Raw genomic sequence first — 24,268 nt, 5'->3', positions numbered from 1 at the left:
TCTTCTACAGCCAAGCCAGTTTTGAATCCAATCTACCAAGTCTCCATAGATCCCATGTGCCTTAATCTCCCGGATCAGCCTACAGTGAGGAACCTTGTTGAATGCTTTGAAGTCCATAAAGTACTGAAGTCCTGCTTTCTGGATACTAAGTGTGGTCATTTAAAATATACATACACTAATCACCTAAATAGTCAAATGATCAGCCCCATCCCCACTTATCTTTCCAATCTCCTTCCTCAATCATCTGCTTGATTCACCCTTCTTTGATGGCCTGGCCAGTTCCTTTCCCTGATTGTTTGTCAACAAGACCTCCCTGAACCTCCTCCTGTCCACCCTTGAGATCGTTTGCCAGCTCCCCATCTCCGTGATCTTCACAACAGCAGGAGATCTCAGAAGAAAGGCGAAGCCTGCACAATCCCCTCGGCTCTGTGCTGTTCCTGTCTCTGCCTCTCGTTCAGGAGTGTTTCCGTTTACTGTACCAGAGTTGGAGTGTTGTTTAAAGTGTTTCTGACCTAGGATAATTGTTTTCTTTAATTAAGCTACATGAGATACAGAAATGGTAAAGCTTGCAGGATTACACAGTGGAGACACAACATTTATCTTGTAACTTTGTCCTACTACGAAGACTCATGGAGCCATGTAATATTCATAAAGCACAACCCATGATGGTGTGGCCCGCAAAGTAGCCTCTAAGACTTTACAGTTAAAGCACGAATCATCTGTAAACACTTGTCATACAGTTTAACAGAGTTTGTGTTGTCAAATGTTCCATTCTTGTTTCTTTCCTGCTCATCTGGTGATGGAAACAGGGATTCCTCTGCAGTCCTCCGAACTTTCAGGACCCTCTTTAGATATTTGGGTTTGGAAAGAATAGCCACAAATTGATTCTCACACCTGTAAAGCAAATAGTGTACAGTGAGCAACAGTGATACCTTGGTGGTGGTGTGCAACTCACTCAGCCAGACTGGGACCACATTCAAATTAGATTGGACAAAACCAAGCAAAGCCTTTCATTTTATGTGGAGTGTTGTGATCACACCCTCATTACCCTACTTGGATGGATGCAAATATTGTCACTTCCAGCAATGTCCCTATCCGAGGTCAGCAACGACTACATCACCCAGGGTTGTGCATTATTCAGATAAACTAAGCCTTGCTCTTTGTTCATTTGCTGATCTTTTTAAAATTTCATTTTATGGTGTCCCTCTTTCTCATCTTGTGGGCTTTTAAGATGCAAAGGATTAGCACTGGTTTAATTGAGTTCTGTACCTCAGTTCCAGTAATATTGAGGTCTTCTCTCCACTGCCCCCCATTCACCTCCCTCTATTTACTCTCCTCCAGACAGAGGAGTATCATCAACTAGCATTTTGTGCCCTCTCTCTCAGGCAGTGCTAAAAGCAACAGTATCACTGGGTCACCTCAGTCTCCATGCCACAGACATTCTCACTCTTCTCTCCCTCTCTACAATTTGTATAAAATATTTTAATTTATTTCCCTGCTCCTCCTCCTACTCTTCCATCAACCCGAAACAATAGCTTGGTCTCTCTCTCCACAGATGCTGCCTGATCTAAGTGTTAGCATTCTTTTGCAATTCAGATCTGCAGAATCTGCAGTTCTTTTGCTGTGCAGGTACATTGTGGATCAGATACCATTTTGCTTCAAGGATGACAAATGCAATGGAAGCTTTACTCCTTGGCTTCACCAACATGTCATTGCACCTGCTTTTTAGAACCTCCCCCCATTCCAAGGAACCCATGTGCCAACATCTACTTCTTCTCTCCACACAACATACCCCTTCCCTTCACGGCCACCACAGTCAAATGAACCACTTACAGAACATGTCCTTCTTTGCTGCAATTCTTTGGCACCAACTTCAGCTGGAAACAATTCAGCGACACAAATTCAAAGAACAGTTCCTTCACCATTTTCACATTTGCTCCCCTTTTCATCCGTTTTGCCAGCCTAAAGGAAAAAGAATCAGGGAAGAGGAGTGACAAACTTTAGATAGACATCAAGCGCCAGTTGTTTTTAATCCATTGATGAAGAGCACTGATCTTACTAATGTTTACAATCTCTGCACAAAGGGTTGATTATTTCATTCCTTCCTGCTGGTCACAGGACTAAGATGAAATCTGCCAATTTTTCAAGCTGTAAGGAACATACTACACGTTATACTCCAAGGCCAGACAGAGCTTTACGCATGATTCACTGCTGCCGTTTTTGGATTGAGATCTCTCACAGATCAGTCAAAGTACTTAGAACTAGTCAATGGGTCAAAACCCCCACTGGTTTGTGCACAGCATTTCTCAGAGTGCAGGCGTTGGTGAGGCGGGGTGATGGCAAGGGTCAGGGAGAGGTTGGTTTGTGGTAACGAAATATTCCAAGCTTTTCAACATTTAGAAAGGAGAGACAAAAAGAAAAATGATGGGCTGCTCTAGCACTATCAATAAGGGAGATCAATGCAGTGGTGAGAAGTGATCTTGGTTTGCCAAAACATGGTAATAAATTTGTACCAAGAGATTCCAAAAGGCAGAAAACATTGGTGGGAATTATTGATAGGTCAGAGTGGCTGTAGTAATAAACATGCCATGAATGGGGAAATCACAGATGCATCCAAGATAAATCATGGAAGATTTTTTAAAATCAAATTTCTTTAATATTATGAAAGGTGAATTCATGGAATATATACAAGACACTAAGATCAATATGTTGAGAAATCAACTAGGAAAAGGCCATTTTGGATCTTCTGTGCAATGAAAAACTCAATTGATAATCTTGTTATGAACGGGAGAATAAGATCAAACTTCATTCTGAACCCAATATAATGTGGTCCAACGTGAAACTAGGGTCTTAAAGTTGTCCAACGGTAACCATGAAGGAGCGAGAGGAGAGTTGGCTGTGGTCGATTGGGAGAATGCAAGGTTTGATGGTGGGCATCGATGGTTAGCATTTAAAGAAATAATATACAAGTTGCAAAAATATATGCGTTAAAGACCCAAAAATCAACTGTAAAACAATTCCTGATAAGAGTAAGTTAAAAGATAGTGTTATCAAGTTGGCAGAAATACAAGTAGGCCCAAGGATTTTTGAACTCAGCATTTTAGATTACATTTAGAACTCCAAGCAGTTTAAATTTATAAAGACAGGATAGAACATGAAAGTAAACTGGTAAGAAACAAAGCAGACTGAAAAGCCTTTATAAAGTACCCAAAAAACAGAAACAGAAGTTACATGAAGAATACGGAAATGGCAGGGCAATTAAATAATTACTTTCTATCTGTCTTCATGGAAGACAATGAAATCTTCTAGATCTATCGGAGAACAAGGAACCAAAGGAACTAAATATCAATTTAAAAATATTACTCGAAAAGTTGATGAGCTTGAAAGCCAATAAGAGGTGGCTTTAGAGGTAGTGGATGCTCTGGTTATCATCTTCTGAGATTTGGTAGCCCTCTGAATTGTTCCTGTGGATTGGAGGGGGAATAAAATGTGGCCCCACTGATTAAGAAGGAAGGAGAGAGAAAACAGGGAACTACTGACCTGTTAGACTAATGTTAGTGGTAGGGAAAATGCTGGAATCTATAAGTGAAATAACAGCTTGAAAGAAATAACAGGTTTGAGCAAAATCAACATCGATTTGAAAGGAAAATCATTAGTGACAAACCTGCAGCAGGGGAAGGCGTCCCCCACCAAGAAGCATGTACTGGGGCACGGACATGAAGAGGAGCAATTGGATAGTGATTATTGTCACAGGACTCAGAACAAACCTGATGAGACAGGATCAGGCCCAATCCCAACAACCTGGATAACCAGGAGGGGTGGGTTTACCTTCTAGTACAGTTGCAGTGATAGAGGGTCTTGGGCTCCTGGTTGTAATGAGAGAACTTGAATTCCTGTGGCAAGATCTTGTGCTCACACCGATCCAGAGGTTTGTAACAGTTGCAGGTTCTGGAACTACCTGCAAAATGAGTAATAAATATTATTGAAGTCAGCCCTGGAGACTGTTTAGAAAATTGATTTTCACCTTCAGTTTATTCAACTCCACCCTTTTAGTAGGCAGGGATTTGGGAAAATCCTCATATGAAGTTTTCAATGCCCTGTGGGAGATTTGACCTGCACTCCTTTTGGTTTAGAAGGCAGGAGTGATCAGGGAGTTTCACATGATTGAGAGGATTAGGCCAACTTCCCAAACAGCAGCAGAAGCAGACCAGAAACCCGATTAGATTGGATCAAGAGACAATCCTGGCATCTGTCAAAGACAAGCCATGGGCACTTTGGGACCCACCACTGAAATGACTTTGCACTGGGCCTCGTATGTTCAGTATTGTCTCCTCCACGGATGGTCCCAACAGCGATCAATAAACACAAGCGCTGGAGCCTTCTACCAAGAAGGTTAAATTTTAAAGGGGAGAACAAATCAATCTAAATTCCTTTCCCATCTAATGGCCATGGCTGATGCAGCAACAGCCTGTCCACAAGCTTCTATGGGGCGATATCAGCAATAGAAAAGAGTAGGGAAAACCTTGCAGGCATTTGGTGGACCCACAATGTGATTGTGGGAAGAGGTTGGTCAGATCTCTCCAGCCAGAGATAATGTCACAATGCCCAGTGTTTAAGGGAAGGAGAAAGAGAAGTGAGCAAAATATTTAAGGAAACACAAGATACCTCTGCACTTGTAAAACCTTTGTTTATCTAGATGACAACCTCTTATATATTACACTGATTTTCTGCTGAGTTTAACCCCAGGATGGCACAATCCTCTCCAAGACCAGGGATACTGTTTGCTTTATGAAGGCTCAGTTTAAAATTTAGTTTGAAGTGGATTTGTTTTAGTTTTGTGATACACCACATGTTACCTTTAACATACACACCATTCTGCTCAAGTTTAGAGACTTCTGTTCTGTGTGTTTACTCGAGTTGAGTATGATGGTAATTTCACTTGGAGATCTTAACAAGAAACCCAGTTAACAGGCTAGAGGGGAGAGGTGGGGGTGGATGAAGCAAGTTGTACTGAAGCCAAGAAATAAAGAGAAGAGAAAAATAATTATCTGCAGGTCTTTGTCGGAGGCTTCAAAGAACATTATTGAAAATACTACAGAATTAATCCCAAGAACACTGAAGAAATGTGCAGTCAGAGGTTAGACTGGTTGAAAGGCTGCCTGCAATGCAAATAGTGAAGGGCGAGACAACTACCAAAACCTTGGCACAACTTTGAATGCATTTTAGAGAAGCTGCCTTTTGTCCACAGTAGCCAAAAATTCATGTGACCTACATCAAGAGCATTGGACAAAATTTATGATGGGGAAATAATTATGCTCTAACCCACTTTGTTACAAGTTGAATTAACCAAAGAGTAATTTTACTTCTAAGCACCATGTCTGACTACATAATAAAATCATTCTGATTTGCAAAAAAAAGCGAACTAAAAAATTGAGTAGATTCAGGGAAAAGGAGACACCTTTACACGAATCCTCCTGGTTTCAAACCTATATAAAAAATTAACTTCTCAGGAACTACATTACTGAATGAAAGTAAAAATCTTACTGTGACATACATTTAAAAAATGGGATTTATATTGATGCATGTTTCAGTTTTAAAGCTAAGGACACTGGAACCAGAATTGCATAGTTTAATACCACCCATGTAAGAGTTCCTGCTGTGATCACTCTTACATCTCAACAATGTTTCATGTTGCAGTCTTCCTGTGCTGTTGCATTTGGCAGGATATGGACCTTGCATCAACTTGTTGCAGCTGTTGTACACTCAATCAAACAGCAAAACATTTTAAATTAAGACTGCACTGAACCTTTCTTTTGTGTCCAATGATATCGGATTGGAAGCCGAGACTGAGAATCAGAGGAGCGATTGCCAGCAACTCCCAAATGCTTCCAACTTCCATTTATACACATTGGATCAGCAGGCAAAGTACTTCCATTAACCACATAATTTGGCAAGGATTCAGAGCTTCTGGAAAAACTGGTTACTGTGCTCAGTTCCGTCAGGAGAGAAAAATTCTGGTGTTTATGGACACTCTCATCCAAACCAACAGGCTTAACACCACTCGCGTGACTCATTAAACTGGAAGCATTTCTTTGTAAAAGTTTTGTGGAAACACGTTTTTCCAACAGGCCACCAAGAAATGAATCTTCCATCGAATTCTGCTCAATGGCATGGTTAAAATCCACACCTCCAGGTTCTGCTGTGGGCAGCAGATCTGTCCTTGACTTCAAGATATTTTGGAAAGGAGCTTTGCTTTCCTGCTTCTGGTGACCACTGCACTTTCCGCATTTCTTTTTGTTCTTCCTTTGAGCTTTCTGTGTTGCATTTCGCTGTGAAGGTGGATAAACAAATCCAGCCGAGACACTGCTGGCAGCTTTGTTCACTCTGCTCGTTGTTGCTGGACTTTCTGTGGGTGCAGTCCACAGTCCTATTTCATCATCCACAGTGGGCTGGGTGTATTTGTATTTGGACTGAGGGTATAAAATAGCCTGGGGTGTGAGCTCAGTGACATGGCAGCTGCTAGAGGGACAGAGAGGGAAAGGGAAGAGGAGAGACACACAGAGACAAACTCATTAAAATGCAGTTGAAGAGAGGTTTTCTCTTCAAAAGTGTTTCCCAGATTAGTTTTCCGGTAACCCAGCCTCTACAATAAAGCCACCTTAAATTCAACATATACCAGGATGGTAATCAAGTTAATTCAGGGCATCCACAAGCATGAAAGTGTCATTCTAGTGTAGCATTTGCCCTGCCCACCCCAAGCTTGGAAAGGTATGTTGAACTTCAATTTACCTGCAGCCTGGGGCACAAGGAAGGGGCATCCAGCAGAGCCTCCAATAATCCGGTATCCAACCATTTGGGAATCTGTTGGCATCTGGCTCAACAGGTAATGTTTGCTGCATGCCCCACCCAAGCACTGGGCCCTAGTTCCTGCACTCCCTTTAAAGTCACCTCTTCCATTTCCTGCACACTCTTTAAAGTCACCTCTTTCATTTCCTGCACTCTCTTTAAAGTCACCTCTTCCATTTCCTGCACTCTCTTTAAAGTCACCTCTTCCATTTCCTGCACTCTCTTTAAACTTACTGGATTAAGTTTAACCAGCACTCAATGCTACCTTAAGGAATCAAACTGGACAGGTGGTGGAAAAACATCTAGGAACAGTGACCATAATTCTGTAAGTTTCAATGTAATTGTGGAAAGGGGCAAGGCTGGTCCTCAAGTTAAGGTTTTGAATTAGCTGGGTGTGTGTGCAAAGGCTGATTTCAATAGTGTAGGAGAGGTGAAAGCAGATTGGGAGCAGATGCTTGTGGGTAAAATGACAGCTGACAAGTGGGAGTCTTATAGAAGAGAGTCAGTAAGAGTTCAGGGACAACATGTTCCGGTAAGGGTGAAGGGCAAAGATAGCAACATTAGGGAACTTTGGATGACAAAGGAAGTTGAAGGTTTGATCAAGAAAAAAGGAAATATATGGTAGGTATAGGTGACTGGTGTTGAGGGAGTCCCTTGAGGAACAGAATGTAGGGGAGAACTTAAGGAAATCAGGAAGGCAAAAGGGGTCATGAAATATCCTTGGCAAGTAAGATTAAGGAGAATCCCAAGACATTCTATCAGTATATCAGGCGCAAGAGGGTAGCCAGGGGAACAAGTATCCCCTGGGGACCAAAGGAGACAAAGATAGTGATGGAAGGATGCTTTGCTGAGGGAGGTCTTTGACCAGTGGTGAACCACAGCTTTGTTGATCAGACCCTTTTTGTGGTATATGTCAACAATGGGATGTGAATGTAGAGGTATGACTAGTAAATTTGCAGATGACATGAATGTTGGTGGTGCTATGGATAGCAAGGAATATTGTCTCAGGTACTGCAGGACATAGGTCAGATGGAAGGGAGAGCAGAGCTTTGGCAAATGGAATTCAACCCCAACAAGTTTGAGGTGGTGAATTTTGGGAAGTTAAATTGGGGTAGGACATAATCTGTGGAGCCCAGGGCATGGGTCCTAAATAAATACTTCATTTGTATTCACCAAGGAGAAGGAAGTGGAAGATAGTGAGTTCAGGGAAGGGTACGTGAAGAATCTGGAGCAGGTCAGTGTTAAGGAGAAGGGGTTTGATGTCCTGGGACACATAGGGTTGGTAAATCCCCAGGCCTTGAGATCTATCCCAGGTTGCTATGGGAAGCAAGGGAAGAGATGGCTGAGGCCCTGACAGAGATTTTTATATCTTTGTTAGCTACAGGCAAGGTGCTGGAAAACTGGAGGATAGCTAATATTGTTCCTTAAGCACAGCAGGGATAAGCCCAGATAACTACAAGCCTTGGTGAAATTATTGGAGAAATTCCAAGGGATAGGTAGGGGCTGATCAGGGATAGGTCAGCCTGGCTTTGTACTGGGGAAAATCCTGAACTCAGTATCTGACTGAGACTTTGAAGAAGTAACCAAGAGGATTTGATGAAGGCAGAGCAAATGCCTTACCTAAAGTCCTATACAACAAAGTGCCATATGGTAGGCTGATCCATAGGGTTTAAGGCAGATGAATCCAAGTCAGCTGTGCTAATTGGATTCAAAATATGCTTGGTGATTGATAGGAGGCAAGTGTGGTGATGGAAGGATGCTTTGCTGAGGGAGGTCTTTGACCAGTGGTGAACCACAGCTTTGTTGATCGGACCCTGTTTGTGATATACATCAACACTGGGATGTGAATGTAGAGGTATGATTAGTAAATTTGCAGATGACATGAACGTTGGTGGTGCTATGGATAGCAAGGAATATTGTCTCAGGTACAGCAGGACATAGATCAGATGGAAAGGAGAGCAGAGCTTTGGCAAATGGAATTCAATCTCAACAAGTTTGAGGTGATGAATTTTGGGAAGTTAAAATGGGGTAGGACAAAAGCATTAAGCAGTAGGGTGCTGAGGAAAGTTGATGAACAAAAGGATCTTGTGATTCAAGTCCATAATTCCCTGAGAGTGGTAACACAGGTAGGTAGGTAGGATGGTGAACAGGGCATATGACATGTTTGCCTTCATAGGTCAGGGCAAAGAATTAAAAAAAATCAGACATTATGTTGCAACTTTACAAAATACTGGTTAGGGCACACTCAGTGTATTGTGTGCAGTCCTGGTCGCCATACTGTAGGAATGATGTGGTTGCATCAGAGGAAGTGCAGAGGAGATTCACCAGGATGTTGTCTGGATTGGAGGACTCCAGTTAGAGGGAAAGATTGGATAGGCTGGTTTGTTTGCCAGGGAGTGAAGGAGGCCGAGGGGGTGATCTGACAGAGATATACAAAATTGTAAGAGGCACAGATAGGGTAGAGAACTCAAAATCTTTTCCATGGCAGGAGTATCAGAAACAAGAGGACATAGGTTTAAGGCAAGGAAGAAGTTTTAAAGGGGACTTGAGGGAAAGTGGGTGCTGTCTTGAACTTGCTGCCAGAGGAGGTGGTGGAGTCAGATACAATCACTACATTTAGACAAGCACTTAAATAGGCAAGGCAAGGAGAATGTGGACCTAATGCAGGCAAGTGGGATAAGTGTAGATGGGCAAAAAGGTCGGTTCTTGAGCTGACCTGAAAAACCTTAACGCTACCTTGGACTATTTTATTCTCTCTCTCTGCCTCTCTCTCTCTCTCTCTCACACACACACAAACACACGGAGTCTTGCACTAGTGTCGTCGTTTATTTTGTTGTTTATTTTTGCACGCAAGTTATGTGTAGTTTATGGTAATTGAAGTTTGTTAACTTATGTTTGTCCTTGTCTTGTAATGTACTGTGCTGCTGCTGAAGAAAGCTTATTTTCATGGCATTTCTACCCTGGGAATGTATGGCTATGACAACAATAAACATGAACTGTTTTCTGTGCTGTACCTGACTCTAGACTATGTCTTATTTCTAAAATCTGTGAGAAATGAAGGGGTGGGTGGGTGGGAGGGGAAGAAAACTTTGAATGTTCTCACTCCCGATTACCATTCAGTCATCTCTCCTGAATTGTGCAATTCAGGAGAGATCTTTGGGAATGGACAGTTTAATAGCAGTTCCCTTCACAACTGGTCGTGAGTGGAAAACTCACCACCTAGGCTAATGCATAAGGGATCATTTCTGTTCACAACAATTAAACATTTTATCTATCTCTATCAAATCTCCCTTCAGTCTCCTCTGCTCCAATAATCTTGATGGATGGAAAATTCTGTAGGGGATCTGCTCAACTGATTGGCTAGGTTCCCTAATACATGCTCCAAATTGACAAAGCTCAGTGCTAGAAGTGTAAGTGTAAGTCATTGAACATTATCCGATGAAGAGTAGATACTTTGGCAACATATCAGTACCCATGAATACATCCAAGAAGACCAGCACCAGCACATGGTTAAAGAACAAGAGGAGAGGAAAATCATTGGCAGACTCACCGGCTCAACCAACTCTTCCCCATTACAATGCTCAACTGGTTCCAAAGTGAAACAAGGGACCTGAAGTATGCCGAAAAATGTTACTTCAACCAGTGTGGACATGGTATTATTTACAATCCAGGAGACATTTCTTGAACCTGGGAAGATAGAAACTAAAGCTGAAAAGGACTTTTTTTAATTAAATATGTACATGGAATGCTCTCCCATTTGGAAGGTCACTTGATGAGAAGGTAGCTTGAACCTGCACTTTCTTTTGTCTTCTCTCCTGCCTCTACCCCTCCCTTTACCCAGCCACCCAGCTCTAGTGTTTATCCTCCTGGGTATTTTTTTTTTAAAAACAGGACCACACCATTTTGCCCCTTGTGTCTGCTCTGCCATTCAATAACATCATGCCTGATCTTTTACCTCAGACATGCACTAACCCCCATCCCTCAATACTCTTCATATCCAAAAATTATTAATTCCTGTCTTGAATATACTCAGCAATTAAGACTCCACAGCCCTCCAAAGATTCACTACTTCTGGGTGAAGACATTCATTCTCATCTCAGTCCTAAACAGCCAATTCCTTAGAGTCTGAGCGCCCTGATTCTGAACATCCCAGCCAAGGGAAACATCATCCTTATTTCTGTAACTACACAGGAGTGTACTATTTGGTGCATCAGGTATAATTGCATTAGTCACATTCTCCTACTTATTTCCCTGTACATCCTGCAGCTTCTCTCTTGCATATGCCGATCAGCTTAGTCATCAACCTACACAAAGGGGTAATTTACAGTAGCCAATTGGCATACCTACACACCTGTGGGATGTACGAGGGAAATGGAACACCCGGTCATGGAAAGAATGTGCAAGTACCACACAGACAGCAGGCAAGTTCAGGATCGAACCTGGGTCCCTGGAGTTGTGAAGCAGTAGCACTAACTGCCGCATCACCATACCACCCTCCCTGCATCTGTCCTGTCAAACCCAGGCCCATAAGAATTTGTATGAAATCAATGAGATCAACCTATTATTTCTCCAAACTCTAGTGTATAGGCCCAGGCTATTTGATCACTCCTCAAATGATAAACCCACCATCTCAGCACTCTCCCTATAGCAAGTATATCTTTCCTTGAGGAAGGCCAGACTTGTGCACAATGTTCCAGATGCAGTCTCATTGGGGTTCTATGCAAGCACAGTAAGATGCCTATACTCTTTCATTCAAACTCTCTCCAATAAAGACCAGGATACCCAATCCTTGCTGTATCTGCAGTTAACTTTCAATGATCCATGTACAAGGACAAACAGGTTCCTCTAAACACCAACACTTTTTAGTCTCACACCAATAAAAAAAAACTCTGTTCACTCACCACCCCCCCCCCCAACCCACCCCAAAGTGGATGACCTCACATTTTCCTACATTATATTGCTGGCATGGATCAGTTGGGCCGAAGGGCCTGTTTCCATGCCGTATGACTATATTCCACTGGCATGTGCTTGCCCATTCACTTAACCTGTCTTTACTCCTGCAAAGCCCCTGCATCCTCCTCAACTTTCACCACCACTCAAATTTGTATCATCAGCCAAACTTGGATTTTACAGTTGGATAACAAACTTGAATAAGTCCTCTCTTCCAAATCATTCATAGTGATTGCAAGCAGCTGCAGCTCGTGCTAGTCCCTGTGGCAGCCCACACCAAAAATCACCATTTATTCTAATTCCATTTTCTATCCAGTAACCAATCCTCAGTCCACCTCTAATTCCATGTAATCTAATTTTGTTTGATAACTTCTTGTGTGACACCCATTGATGACTTTCTGAAAGTCCAAATGTACTACATGCACTGGGTCCCCATTACTTATTCCAAACACGACTTCCCTTTCATTGATGCTCATTAACTCTCTTCAATCACATTACTTCCCAAGTGCCCTGTTCCCACCTCCTTAATAATAGATACAGGCATTTTCCCTGCTACTGATGACAGGTGAACTGCTCTGCAGCCTCCAGATTTTTCTCCTCTGTCCTTTCTTAAATGGTGGGGTTACCTTTGGTACCTTCCAATCTATGAGAACTGTTCTAGAATCAATGGAGTTTTGGAGAATGACAACCAGTCCATCCACTATCCCCAGAGCCTCCTCTTTCAAAACCTTGGGATGTAGATCATCATGTCCTGGGGGGTTAATCAGCTTCCAGTCCCATTAATTTCTCCACTACCTTTGTTTTACTAGTGCCAAGTTCTTTCAGCTCCTCTAGATCTGTTCTTTCTCCAATATCTCCCAAAGGTTTGTGTCTCCTTCCATTAGGACAGGCACAAAATCATTCATCAATTTCCCTGGGAAATAAAGATTTTCCTCTCGCCCTTCAAATGTAATTTCTTGTATGTCATTCTGTAAGGGACTCACAATAATTCAGACTTCTTGCTTCTTTAATCCTCACTGTCTACATTCATTTTTTGGTCTATATGTTGCAAGCTACGTTGTTACAATGCTTTAAATATTAGCCACTGCTTAATAACATATCTTTCATGCAGCCCATCAACCTACCACAGCCAGCTTATGTTTCCTGCCGTCAGTTTACTTTGTTTGGATTGAAAGCTCTGAGTTCAATCTGAAAACATTCACTTTTCATTCTCAATGTGAAATTCAACCATCTTACGATCACCCACTCTATTCTCAAATCTTGCTTTAAACCATTGTTATTCCTTTGCATAAATAACTTGCTTCTCCCCCTTTATTACTTCTAGCATCCTCCCATGGGCCCACTGAGACACCTTACTTTGTATTCTGTTATTGTTTTTACCCTGTACTACCTCAATGCACTGTGTAATGAATTGATCTGTACGAACGGTATGCAAGTCAAGTTTTTCACTGTACCTCGGTACAAGTGACAATAATAAACCAATACAAATACCAATACCCTTCCTTACTTCCATACAGCACCATACATCCACTGCTGCCGACAGCTCCACCTAGTAAACCCAATGGAGGCTAATATCACCAACCCTTTCCCCATCCCATTCATCTCCCTGCAGCTTCCAGTGACCTAATGAATAATTTTTGATTTAGCCCATCATCTCCTGTGGTGGTCTAACACTCTGGACCTTGGCTTCAGGCTTACCTATAATCACAATCACAATGAGATATGGTGTGCATCCTGAAGTTTAGCATTCCATACTTGTATTCAAAAGCAGATATTTTATGCTCACAATGGTCATGTTCTCTGCAGCAGAAGTCTGTCTGCTTGAAAATTCCTAAAGAGAGGAGCACCAATTATAAATATGATTTTGGAGATGTACAATTCAATACAAGTGACATTAGCACGTTAAAACTCCCATATTAGCAGGCACGGTAGTGTAGCGGTTAGTGTAACGTTTTACAGCGCCAGCGATCCGGGTTCAATTGCAGCCACTGTCTGTAAGGAGTTTGTACGTTCTCCCTGTGTCTGTGTGGGTTTCCTTTGGGTGCCCCAGTTTCCTCCCACATTCCAAAGATGTACAGGTTAGGAAGTTGTGGGTATGCTACGTGGGTGCCGGAAGCGTGGCGACACTTGTGGGCTGCCCCCAGAACACTCTACGCAAAAGATGCATTTCACTGTGTGTTTGGATGTACGTGTAACTAATAAAGAAATCTCATCTTAACATTGCCAGTTTATAGAATATGGAGGGACCAAGTTTGATTGCTGTAGAGTTAGTCTAGCTTCTCTGGGCTGAAGTGGAGGAAAACTTGGGGGGGGGGGGGGGTGGTGGTGTGGGGAAGTAAGTCAGGTGTTATTCCCATTGCTGATCATCCCAAGGTCAAATACAGAGGACAGGGCAGCGTTATTACTTGGCTCAGTGTGACATGGAGAATGGGTATTCAGATGAAGTATTAATTGACAGGATGTTGTCATTTCAAGGCCAGCACTTATTATCCATCTTTAAGTGAGTTATTTCAGTAAAGAGCTAACCACAATGGTGGGGCTGGTGTCACAAATATCGAACAACCAGTCACCGTTATGATTCCGATTTAAATTCAGGTTTTTGTAACTACCTTTACTTAAATTCTCCAGCTAATGGGATTCAGACATGTCTTCCAATCAACAGTCCTTGGCCATCAGCCCTGTAAACTACCTATGCCTATAGTCCCACCCTTCTTTATAAGTGAACAATCTGAACATAGAGATAGAAAAGGATATATATTTTTTAAAAATCAGAAAATTAGGCAAGAGATTTGTAAGGAAGGCATTAGTGTCACTAATTCCTCCCAATTGCCCACCTTATCATACAGAGAACTTCCATCTGCAAAATGGGAGTGGTTTCTCCCCTTAAAAAAAATGAAGCAAGTGAATTACCACACAGTTCTAAGCATTTTCATTGCTTTGGAATGCCCACAGGTGTTCCTCAGACCACACTGCTCTTTCAGCATCGCCTGGCTCAGATATTATGAGTGAGCTGGAAATAAAACAACTTTGGATAAAAAGTCACAAGTTTACATCCAACCCTTCCCAAGCCATTAACAGAAAAACAACACTTTAACAAGAAAAAAATGTAGCAGTCTATATAGTTCTGATCTCATTTCCAGCAACTGTGCACAATTATGTTGGGGAATAAAATACAAGAAATATGCATGATGGAAATGCAAAATACAAACAGAAAATCCTGGAAATAAGTAGACAGCTGGTCAATCAGAATGCAGACTGCCCTACTGTGAGTTTCCAACACTTTCTGGTTTTACATTCAGGAGATATCCAGTTTTGTGAACTATGTTGTTAATACCCTGCACTGTGAGCATCAGCAGGGTTTTCAAAAGTACAGATTATAGCTGAACTTGATCCCATTACCAGCTAGCATCCAGATTCTTCCAGGGAGGGTGTGTAGATGGTGGAAGGTAACTAGTGATGAAAAACCTTGCTAGTTTTTCCATTTCATTCTCAGAGTGTAGAGATAATATTTGATGCTACTCAGATGAGATTATTAAACTCCTGGACAACCAAGGATCAAATGTGCTACATTCCTGGTCACTGTGGGCAACATCTATCCAGACTTTGGCTTTGTGTGGATGTCCAAAACTGTCTATGGCGGATCAGTGCACTGATTTACGGTCCTCTGGATTGTACTTCCAATGAGTTTTCCTCTACATACCTCAGTGATCCAGATTTGGTTTGATGACATTGATCTACTATGCATCACTTTGTCTATTTTTCTATCACATGTAAATTTTCAATGATTTTGGTTTCTCTTCTAATTTGTGTGCATTGCCAGCAATGTCATAAACAGTTACTGCAATTGGCCAGCATCAGGGAGTGGCCCAGCAAACCTTGAATGCTGCTTAATTTGGAGGGGGGTGGGTGCTGGTGGAGAGGAAAAGCAGGTTTGGTGTTTCAGGTCAATGGTCTCTTATAGTTGGTGGGGGGGGGGGGGGGGGTGCGGAAGAGTCATTGGCCTGCAGTGTTTGACCTGTTTCTTTTGCCACAGATGCTGCCTGACCTGCTGGACTTTCCCAGCATTCTCACTGTATCTTAGTTTCTGCAGCTTTTCCTTCCTCTGTACACCCACAGATTTACATCTCCTCCAGGCAGATTAACTGTTATGAAAACTTCAACCTGATGCAGGCTCTCCATCCAAAACATCGACCATCCCTTTGCCTCCACAGATGTTTCCTGACCTGCTGAGTTCCTCCAATCGTTTGATTTTTGCTTCTGTACCAATTCATGTAATCTGGTCTCCATCCCATCACAGATGTCCCGCATTCTCTCCAGTCCTCCCCATTCTATGCACGTATAAACAAGCCCATTTTCTAAATGTTGCCAGTTCTGATCATTGATCTGAAACATCAATTGTTTTTCTCTCTATATGTATATATTCTCTTATCTGCTGAGCATTTCCAGCATCTTCTATCTTTACCAGATCTCCAGCATCTGAAGGTTTTTTTTGCTTCCTTGCTACTCACAATAAAGAGCAACAAATCTTTTCCCTCTTGCAATAATTAGCTGATTTCACAAGACAGGACAGGTCACAAGTGAAATCCATGAGGTTCTCAGAAACACTGAATGGTATTAAAGGACACAGAATATCCTACTTCATGTGCAAGGCATCAGCTGCAGCAAAAATTCTTGCCACTCGTCTCTTTTCCTTGTGTGCCTGATGCAAACCCATCAGTTCCCACTATTATGAATAAAATTATCACAGGGAAAGGAAAATGATGACATTGGCCCGCCAAAAAGAAGTTAATGACATAATAATCTCACACTACCACCTTCAAAATGCCCCGTAGACAGATTATCTGCTCTCTGATTGCTATCCCAGTATACAAGTCTGAGCAACTTCTCACTGGTAACCTGATACAGTTTTGCCTGAAACAAGTAATGTAATGATGCAATTTACTATTCATTAGATGCCACAGATTCTTAAACGCAAAATTCCACCCTCCCCCAGCTGTCCTGAGGATGTGTTCTCTGCAGGGTTAATGCTTCACAGGTGCTAAGCATCCTCAAGTTGCCCACTGAGCAGACATTCATGAATAAGCCAGGGCTACGAGTGTCACATGTTGCTTTCCCATCTGGGTCACTCACAGCAGATGCCAGTCCTTGTTTTATTCACATCCACACACTCATTTTCCAGTGGGGGAGTCGGTGGATAATGATCCAGAGCGCTGGAGAGTTGATGTGGATGAGCTGAGTCAAGATAAATATGAGGTCTGCCATTCTTGTGTGATGACACTTTGTACTGCAATTTAAGTTCCACCTGTAGAGTTCAGCTCCCCTAATGAGGTAAATGCCTAATGAGGCATTTTCCTGGGGAAGTCTAGAATAAAGGGAGTTAGTCTCAAGGTACAGGATCAGCTATTAAGACAGAAGAGGCACACAGCCTAGAGGATGCGGCATCAATGAATATTTAAGGCCAAAATTGGATTACAGGGTAATCATAACAGATCGGAAGAGGTCAAGGCCATAGATTAGACCAGTCAATTTTATTTAATGGTTATTTAACAGCTATGGGGCCATGTGGGTGACCACTGCTCCCACTCCATATGTTCAAAAAGGTCAAAGGTCAAAGACAGTGACATATAAACCGATGGGACCATGGATTTCAAAATCAGGTCAGAGTACAAAAGACGTAGTAGTTCTAAATCTAAAGAAAAACTGAGTAAGTTGCTATAGAACAGTACATGCAGTTCTTGGCACCTTACTTTACGAACAATGTCAACAACACAAGCTGTTTGCGGAAAGTATTCATTAAGATGATACCCAAGAAAAGGGGGTATCTGGTCATTGGGTAGCAACTAAAGATGGTAGAAGTTAAGACATAATAGACATGCTCAAAATGATGAGAAGTTTGATAAAGTAAATTGAGAAAAACTATTCCCATTTTCAACATCAGCAGCACAACTTTAAAAACGCAGAGCAATTTCCATTCATATCGCCTCCTGATATAGTAAAATATCTCAAAGCACATGTGTCATCAAACAAAATTCCACAACAAGTCACTAAGCAGTTGTTAGGATAGACAAGCATAAACTTGAATGAAGAATACAAGTTTAAAAAGGAAGAGAGGCAGGCAGATGGGTTTGTAGGCTTCCCGGAGCTGAAGGAACAACTGCCAAAGGTGGACCAATTAAACTGGGGGCATGGACAAGAGTAGAACTGGAGGATTTTACGGGGATTGAGGGGGGAGAAAGAGAGAGGCAACAGAGGGATTTGGAAATAAGGATGAGAATTTTTTAAAACAGTGGCATTGTTCAGACTAGGAGCCAATAATGGTCAGAAAGCAATAGGTGACTAGAACCTGCTGTCAAGTTAGTGTCAGCATACACACAGCAGAGCTTTAGGTGAGTTCAGGTTGCAGAGGATGGAAGACGGGACGGCATGGAAAGATGCTCACGGTCAGGCAGGAGCAGTGGAGGGACAGTGCAGAAGAGGGAGTGCTAATAATATTGGTTAAGAAACCATTACAGCAGTGAAGTGGGATGATTTATCACAAGGATCATAGAGATCACGTCTCCACAGATACCACCAAAAAATCCCGAATTCACCATTGATTTTCAGGTTTCCAGCATCTGCACTTGATCTGACCTCCGTTTTCATTCATTTGCCCTCTACAGTAAAATTCCGATAGTCTGCTATCTGACGATTTAGACATCCCAATGGTTCAGCACCTGACTCACCAGGTGATGTTTGCCTTGCTCCCTTCCAACTCGCTTCCCAATAAACTTGCCAGGTTCTCTGGAATTCTCACTATAATACCATGTAACATAAAAAGTGAATTAAAATGGTCCTGGGTTATTAATAATATCCAATAGTCAGGAGAATCTGCCAGTCCAGCAAAGTCCTGAGCATGCCCCAATTATTGGAGTTTTACTGTACTTACATCTTCTGCAAACTGATCAGCTGCAATAGCCCTCTCTCAGCCTAGCACCACCAATACTTGTGTCATTCAGTCGCTCATAGTCTCCACCCTATGACAGATATTCCTTCATTCCCTCCACCCTCTCCCACTTCTGTGCAACTTCAGACATGTTTGATGTCTAATTCTCTCAGTTCTGTTGAAAGTTATCAACGTGTAACCCAAGGCCTATTCCCTCTCCACAAATGTCCTACCTGCTGAGCAGTTCCAATGTTTTGTTATTCCCGATTTCCAACATCTGCAATTGTTTGCTAATCACACCACTGACAGAGACACACAGAGGCTTCAGAGGTGCAGTAATAATGCCAGATTTCAAACATCCTAATAGTTTTGGGATAAAAGTCAGTCCAAAAAGTATTGAGCACCTAAAATATCAAAAATGCATTCTGATGAACGTTTTCCCTGAAATAACACAAGGCACACCCAATGAGAGGGGCAGGACTGGATCTAGTTTTCAGCACCAAAGCCAGGTATCAGGACAAACATGGGCAAGGAAACATTCTCCTGATTACCAACTACCACCCCCCACTCAGCTGAGGAGCAACTCTTGGCTGAGGGAGCAGAAAGCAACTGAAACAACGTACATTGGCTGCTTCAATGTGCATCACCAAGGGTGGCTTGGTAAGACCATCACTGATCAAGCCTGAAGAGTTCATCTGCCAGCGTCGGTTTGTAGCAGGTAGTGAGTGAGGGAAATGGCGGGATACATCTACCCGCCCAGGTCCCTGTCCATCTGTCCATGAAGGCTTTGGTGGGAGTGACCATCACACAGTCCTCATGGAGACAAACTCCCAGGTGCCAACCAAGGACATTCCCCCGTTCCTGTGGTGCATCACAACCGCGCTGAATGCAACAGACTCAGAACAGACCAGGCAGCTCAAAACTGGGCAATGCTCCCGCAGTGGGGTAGTGCGGCCACGGTGGTACCATCATGCATGGCATGCAACTGCCAACCCTACAGCCAACGGAGGAGGAGATCCTCGGGTGCACTGGGAACACCACCTCCAGCAGATTCCCCTCCACGTAGCCCCCCAGTTGCGCCCTGGCAATATGCTTCCAACTTTGATCGTTGCCGGGTCAAACTCCCGGACCTGCCTACTCAACGGCAGCGCGGTGCCTTCACCAGAGGGATAACGAGGGGTCCCAGGCTGCGGGCTCCCAACTAGGGACGGCCCATAACTGCTGACCTTTCCCAATGACACCAAGTGCCGAAACAGTGAACTCAAAGGGAAGCAGAGGGGTAACTTGTCAACCTCCACTCCAGCTCCCCTGTAGACACCCTCCACCACCACCCTCCCCACCCCACAATCTCTCCCCCAGCGACTCGCAACGCCTTCTCCGCAAACCCCCCGCCCTTGGAACATGTTCCTTCAGGATGAGCGCGCTATATAAATGCACATGTTGATGCGAGTTCGCGGTTGGGGGGATCTGCGCTCCGGTCACTTTTGGCATCGGTGCGGTGCCCGTTAAATGCTGCCGGCATCCCGCAGAATTGTGCGGACAGAGAATGCGCGCCGGGCCAGGGGGTGTGAATGTAACTTTACCACGTGGAAGGGAAGTTCTCACCGAGGTCGCTGAAGTTTCTGCCGAGTCCCCGGCGCCGCACCAGATGGTCCCGGGGACGGTCCAACCCCGGCGGCGCCTCCTGGCCACCACTGGCCCGTTCCCGAGGGAGCCAGGTTTGTGGCCGGGCCACTCCTCTTGCCCCGCCGGGGGAAGGCGGGCAGCGCTGGGGTCGGGCTGCAGCGGGCGGCAGCGAGTCGCTGCAGGAGCCGCAGCCGAGGCTCTGCCGGTCCCGGGACCCCGTCCGCCAGCCCCGGACTGTCCCGCGTCTCCAGGCAGAAGGCCAGGTAGGTGCGGGGTGATGCGGAGTTCCTCCCGCACCGTGCACTGCTCCAGCTCGCCGTCCCCGCTCCACAGCGTCTGGAAGAGAACCAGTCCTCCCTGCAGCCGGGCCAGGAAACTCCAGGAGCTGGCGGAGCCGTCCCCGGCCACCCAATGGCACAAGGTCCGGTCCCCCTGGGTCAACGGCGCCAACCCTCCCCTCAGCCACTCCGCCTGCCCGGCAGCGGGGGAAAAATACAAGAGGCAGAGCAAACACCAACCCGCCAACATCCTGCCCCTCGAACTCAGGGAACAGGAGGGATTAAAGTGATTCGATGTTTGTGTTCATGATGCTGGACGTGTTTTCATGGGCGTGCATGTTTCGGACGAGGAAGCTGCTGTCCAATCTCTGCGAGTTTTGCATTTGCTCCTCCCACTCACTTCTCCCAGCTGGTGCTCCACACCGCACCGATCCCGGTCCTGACTCTCCACACCTCACTGATTCTGATCCTGAAGCCAGCTCGACGTTCAGTTCAGGGTGCTGAACCTTTCTGGATGCAGGAGAGGAGCAGGAAATCTACCGAAATCTCAAATTCAACATCTTTGTGCGGAATTGTGAACACAGTTCAACAGGTGTTATTGAAGCTCAACTTTAATATTGTTTGGTACCAATCCATGTCAGATAAAAAGTCCAGCACAGCTAATGCTTTTAAACAACTAATTGTTTTCCGATGTCTATGTGTTTGTGGAAAAATGTCATATTTTATGTTATATTACATCAGAACGATGTACAGGTGTCCCACTGAACTTACAGTGGCCGTTTGGGGAGAACTCACCTCCCAGAGAAATTCAGCCCCTGTACTAAAGCATCCATGTCTCTTGGAATCTCCCACTAATGTGGCTTTTGGCTATTACGTTCTGTACAGAGGTCAGCGCTCATTCAGAGAATGCGGCGAAGTACTGTAGTGATACTGAGTCAATCCGATCAGGAATATTCCTGGAGTATGTGGATATCAGTCTGGGCAGTATTGATAGTGCTCAGAATAGATGCAATTGGAAAAAGAGACTGGATTCTAACACCTGATATAAAAACATAGAGAATGCTGAGGATGCTTATTAAGTCATAGGGTTCTACTATTCCAGTCATCTCTGTAGCACCCATCCTCCCATTCATAATGCCTAGTTGGGATGTTTTTAATTCATCTGATATCTGGTCAAAGCTGCCAAGGACAGCATTTAATTGTCCATCCTGAAAGACCCTTGAGAAGGCTATGGTGAGCCAACATCATGGAGTCATTGAGTTATACAGCACGGAAACAGGCCCTTCAGCCCATTGGATCCACACCAACCATCAACCACCCATTTATACCAATCCTACATTTAAGCACATCTTTTTAAATTCTCGCCATATTCCCATCAACTCCCACCAGGTTCTACACACTAGGGACAATTGACAGTGGCCAATTAACCTACCAATGTGCATACTTTTGTGATGTGGGAGTAACTGGAGAACCCGCGAGGAAACCTCCGTGGCCACAGGGAGAGCGTGCAAACACCACATAGACTGCACCCAATCTTGGTGAAGGTTCTCTGATGTTGTTGGGTAGAGAGTAGCAGGAATGAAACAATAACGGACCAGGGATCTGTTCCCAAACCAGGATGGTGCCCCTTCTAGTGTGGATTTCCCCCGGGAGTGAAACAGCATTGACTTACCCAGCCCTCTCAATAAGATCGCCCTTCGTTCTTCTGAAGTGGATTGGCAAAGGACCAATGTGCTCAATGTTTCCTTATATCAACCCCTTCACCCCAGTGAACCTTCTCTGAAGTGCCTCCAATACAACCCTGCAGATGCTGGAAATCTGAAATACAAACAGAAAATACAAGAAATGTGCAGCAGGTCAGGCAGAATCTGTGGGAAAAGAAACAGAATTCATGTTTCTGATCCAAGACCCTTTGTCAAAATTAAGTATATCCCTTCTTAATCAAGGTGGACAAAGCCCTTGACTGCTCTAGCAAGGAGACACAAGAAGCTGCAGATGTTGGAATCTGGAGCAAAAAATGAGCTGCTGGGGGAACTCAGCAGGTCAGGCAGCATCTGTGGAGGGAAGTGGACAGTCAGTATTTCAAGTCAAGACCCTTCATCTGGACTGGGACAATTGAAGTTTCAGGTTGAGCAGTCCAGATGAAGGGTCTTGACCTGAAAAGTTGACTACACATTTCCCTTCACAGATGCTGCCTGACCCACTGAGTTCCTCCAGCTGCACGTTGTCTACTACTGGGCAAGTTCTCTAGTTATAGGTTCACAATATATGTCAATGATTTGTAAGAGGGAACTAAATATAATATCTTTAAGTCTGCTGATGACACCAAGATTGTGGGTGTGTGAGCTGTGGAATGCAAAGAGGCTCCAATGTGATCTAGGCAAATTGGTTGAGTGGGCACATGCATGGCAGATGCAGTTTAATGTGGATAAATGTGAGGTTATTCACTTTGGCTCTAAAATAAAAGAGAGACAGATTGTTAGCTGAATGCAAATGGATTGGGAAAAGGGAGAGTGAACAAGATCTGGGTGTCTGTGTATTCCACTCACTGAAAGTAAGGGTTCAATTGCAGTTAGCAGTTCAGAAGACTTACGGCATGTTGACCTATATTGCAAAATAATTTGAGTCAGGAGCAAGGATGTGTTGCTACAGCTGTGCAGGGCCTTGATGAGACCACATCTAGAGTCTTGCGTGCAGTTTTGGTCTCCTGATCTGAGGTAGGATGTTCTTGCTGTGGAGGGGGTTCAATAAAAGCTCACTAGACTGACTTCTGGGAGGGCAGGACTGATGTGTGTGGAGCGATTGGCTCCATTAGTCCCATATTCACTGGAGTGGAGAAGGATGAAAGAGGATCTCAGCGGAACCTGTAAAATGTGACAGACCAGATGCAGGGAGGATATTGAGGGTGTTCTTAACGGCTGGAGAGGCCGGTACCGGAGGGAGTGGGGGCGGCAGTTGTCATAGCCTCAGGATATGGGGCATATCATTTAGAATTGAGATCTGGAGAATCTTCTTCACACAGAGAGCAGTGAAGGTGTGGAATTCACGCCATAGGAGGCCATGTCATTAAATATATTCAAGGAGGTAGATATCTTTCTTAATGTCAAAGGATTAAGGGATATGGGAAGAAAGCAGGGACAGGGTGCTAGATTGGATGTTAAGCCATGATCATGCTGGATGGTGGATGCTGAATGGCCAAATCCTGCTCCTCTTTTCTATGTTTCCGTATCCAAGTCTTATCCTGAACCCCAACTCCAGCCTCACGTATTTCCACCTCCTCTCACTGGCCAAACACTGATCCCGCATTCCTCACCCTGGCTCCGGCCGAGCATCCGGTCCATGTTTACCACTCCTCTCATTGTCCTCACACCTGCTCCATGCTCCTGTCTCCTCTCATTGGCCACCCACAGGGCCACCTCCCATTCTGGCTGCACACCCAGCCCACGTTTCTGACCCCTCACCAGCCACACAGGAATCTTCCCCCACTGCAACCCCCCAACCCCCCAACACCCCCGTTCCCAAGCCCTGGCTCCAGCTGCACAACCAGCCCATGTTCTCAATCCTTGGATGCTTCCTAAAGTACACCAGTGTTTGCATTTCAGAAACTGTGAAGTTTGGAATGTCCCAAGGTTGTGAAAGTCACTAT

At 44.1% G+C, this 24,268-nt stretch overlaps 1 protein-coding gene across 1 annotated transcript; it reads right to left on the bottom strand.

The window, feature by feature from the left end:
- Positions 1-3: 3 nt before the first annotated feature.
- LOC127579194 (uncharacterized) lies at positions 4-23,963 on the bottom strand. The gene is given in 8 exon segments (XM_052031802.1): positions 4-894; positions 1,834-1,962; positions 3,829-3,958; positions 10,397-10,510; positions 10,512-10,533; positions 13,495-13,627; positions 20,324-20,885; positions 23,907-23,963. Coding segments are annotated over 7 exon segments (1,035 nt in total). The 3' UTR covers positions 4-894; positions 1,834-1,945.
- Between the last annotated feature and the right edge of the window lie 305 nt (positions 23,964-24,268).

The sequence above is a fragment of the Pristis pectinata genome, chromosome 17, assembly GCF_009764475.1.
Source record: "Pristis pectinata isolate sPriPec2 chromosome 17, sPriPec2.1.pri, whole genome shotgun sequence".
Taxonomy (NCBI): Eukaryota; Metazoa; Chordata; class Chondrichthyes; order Rhinopristiformes; family Pristidae; genus Pristis; species Pristis pectinata.
This window is presented reverse-complemented; position numbering and strand designations above follow the sequence as displayed.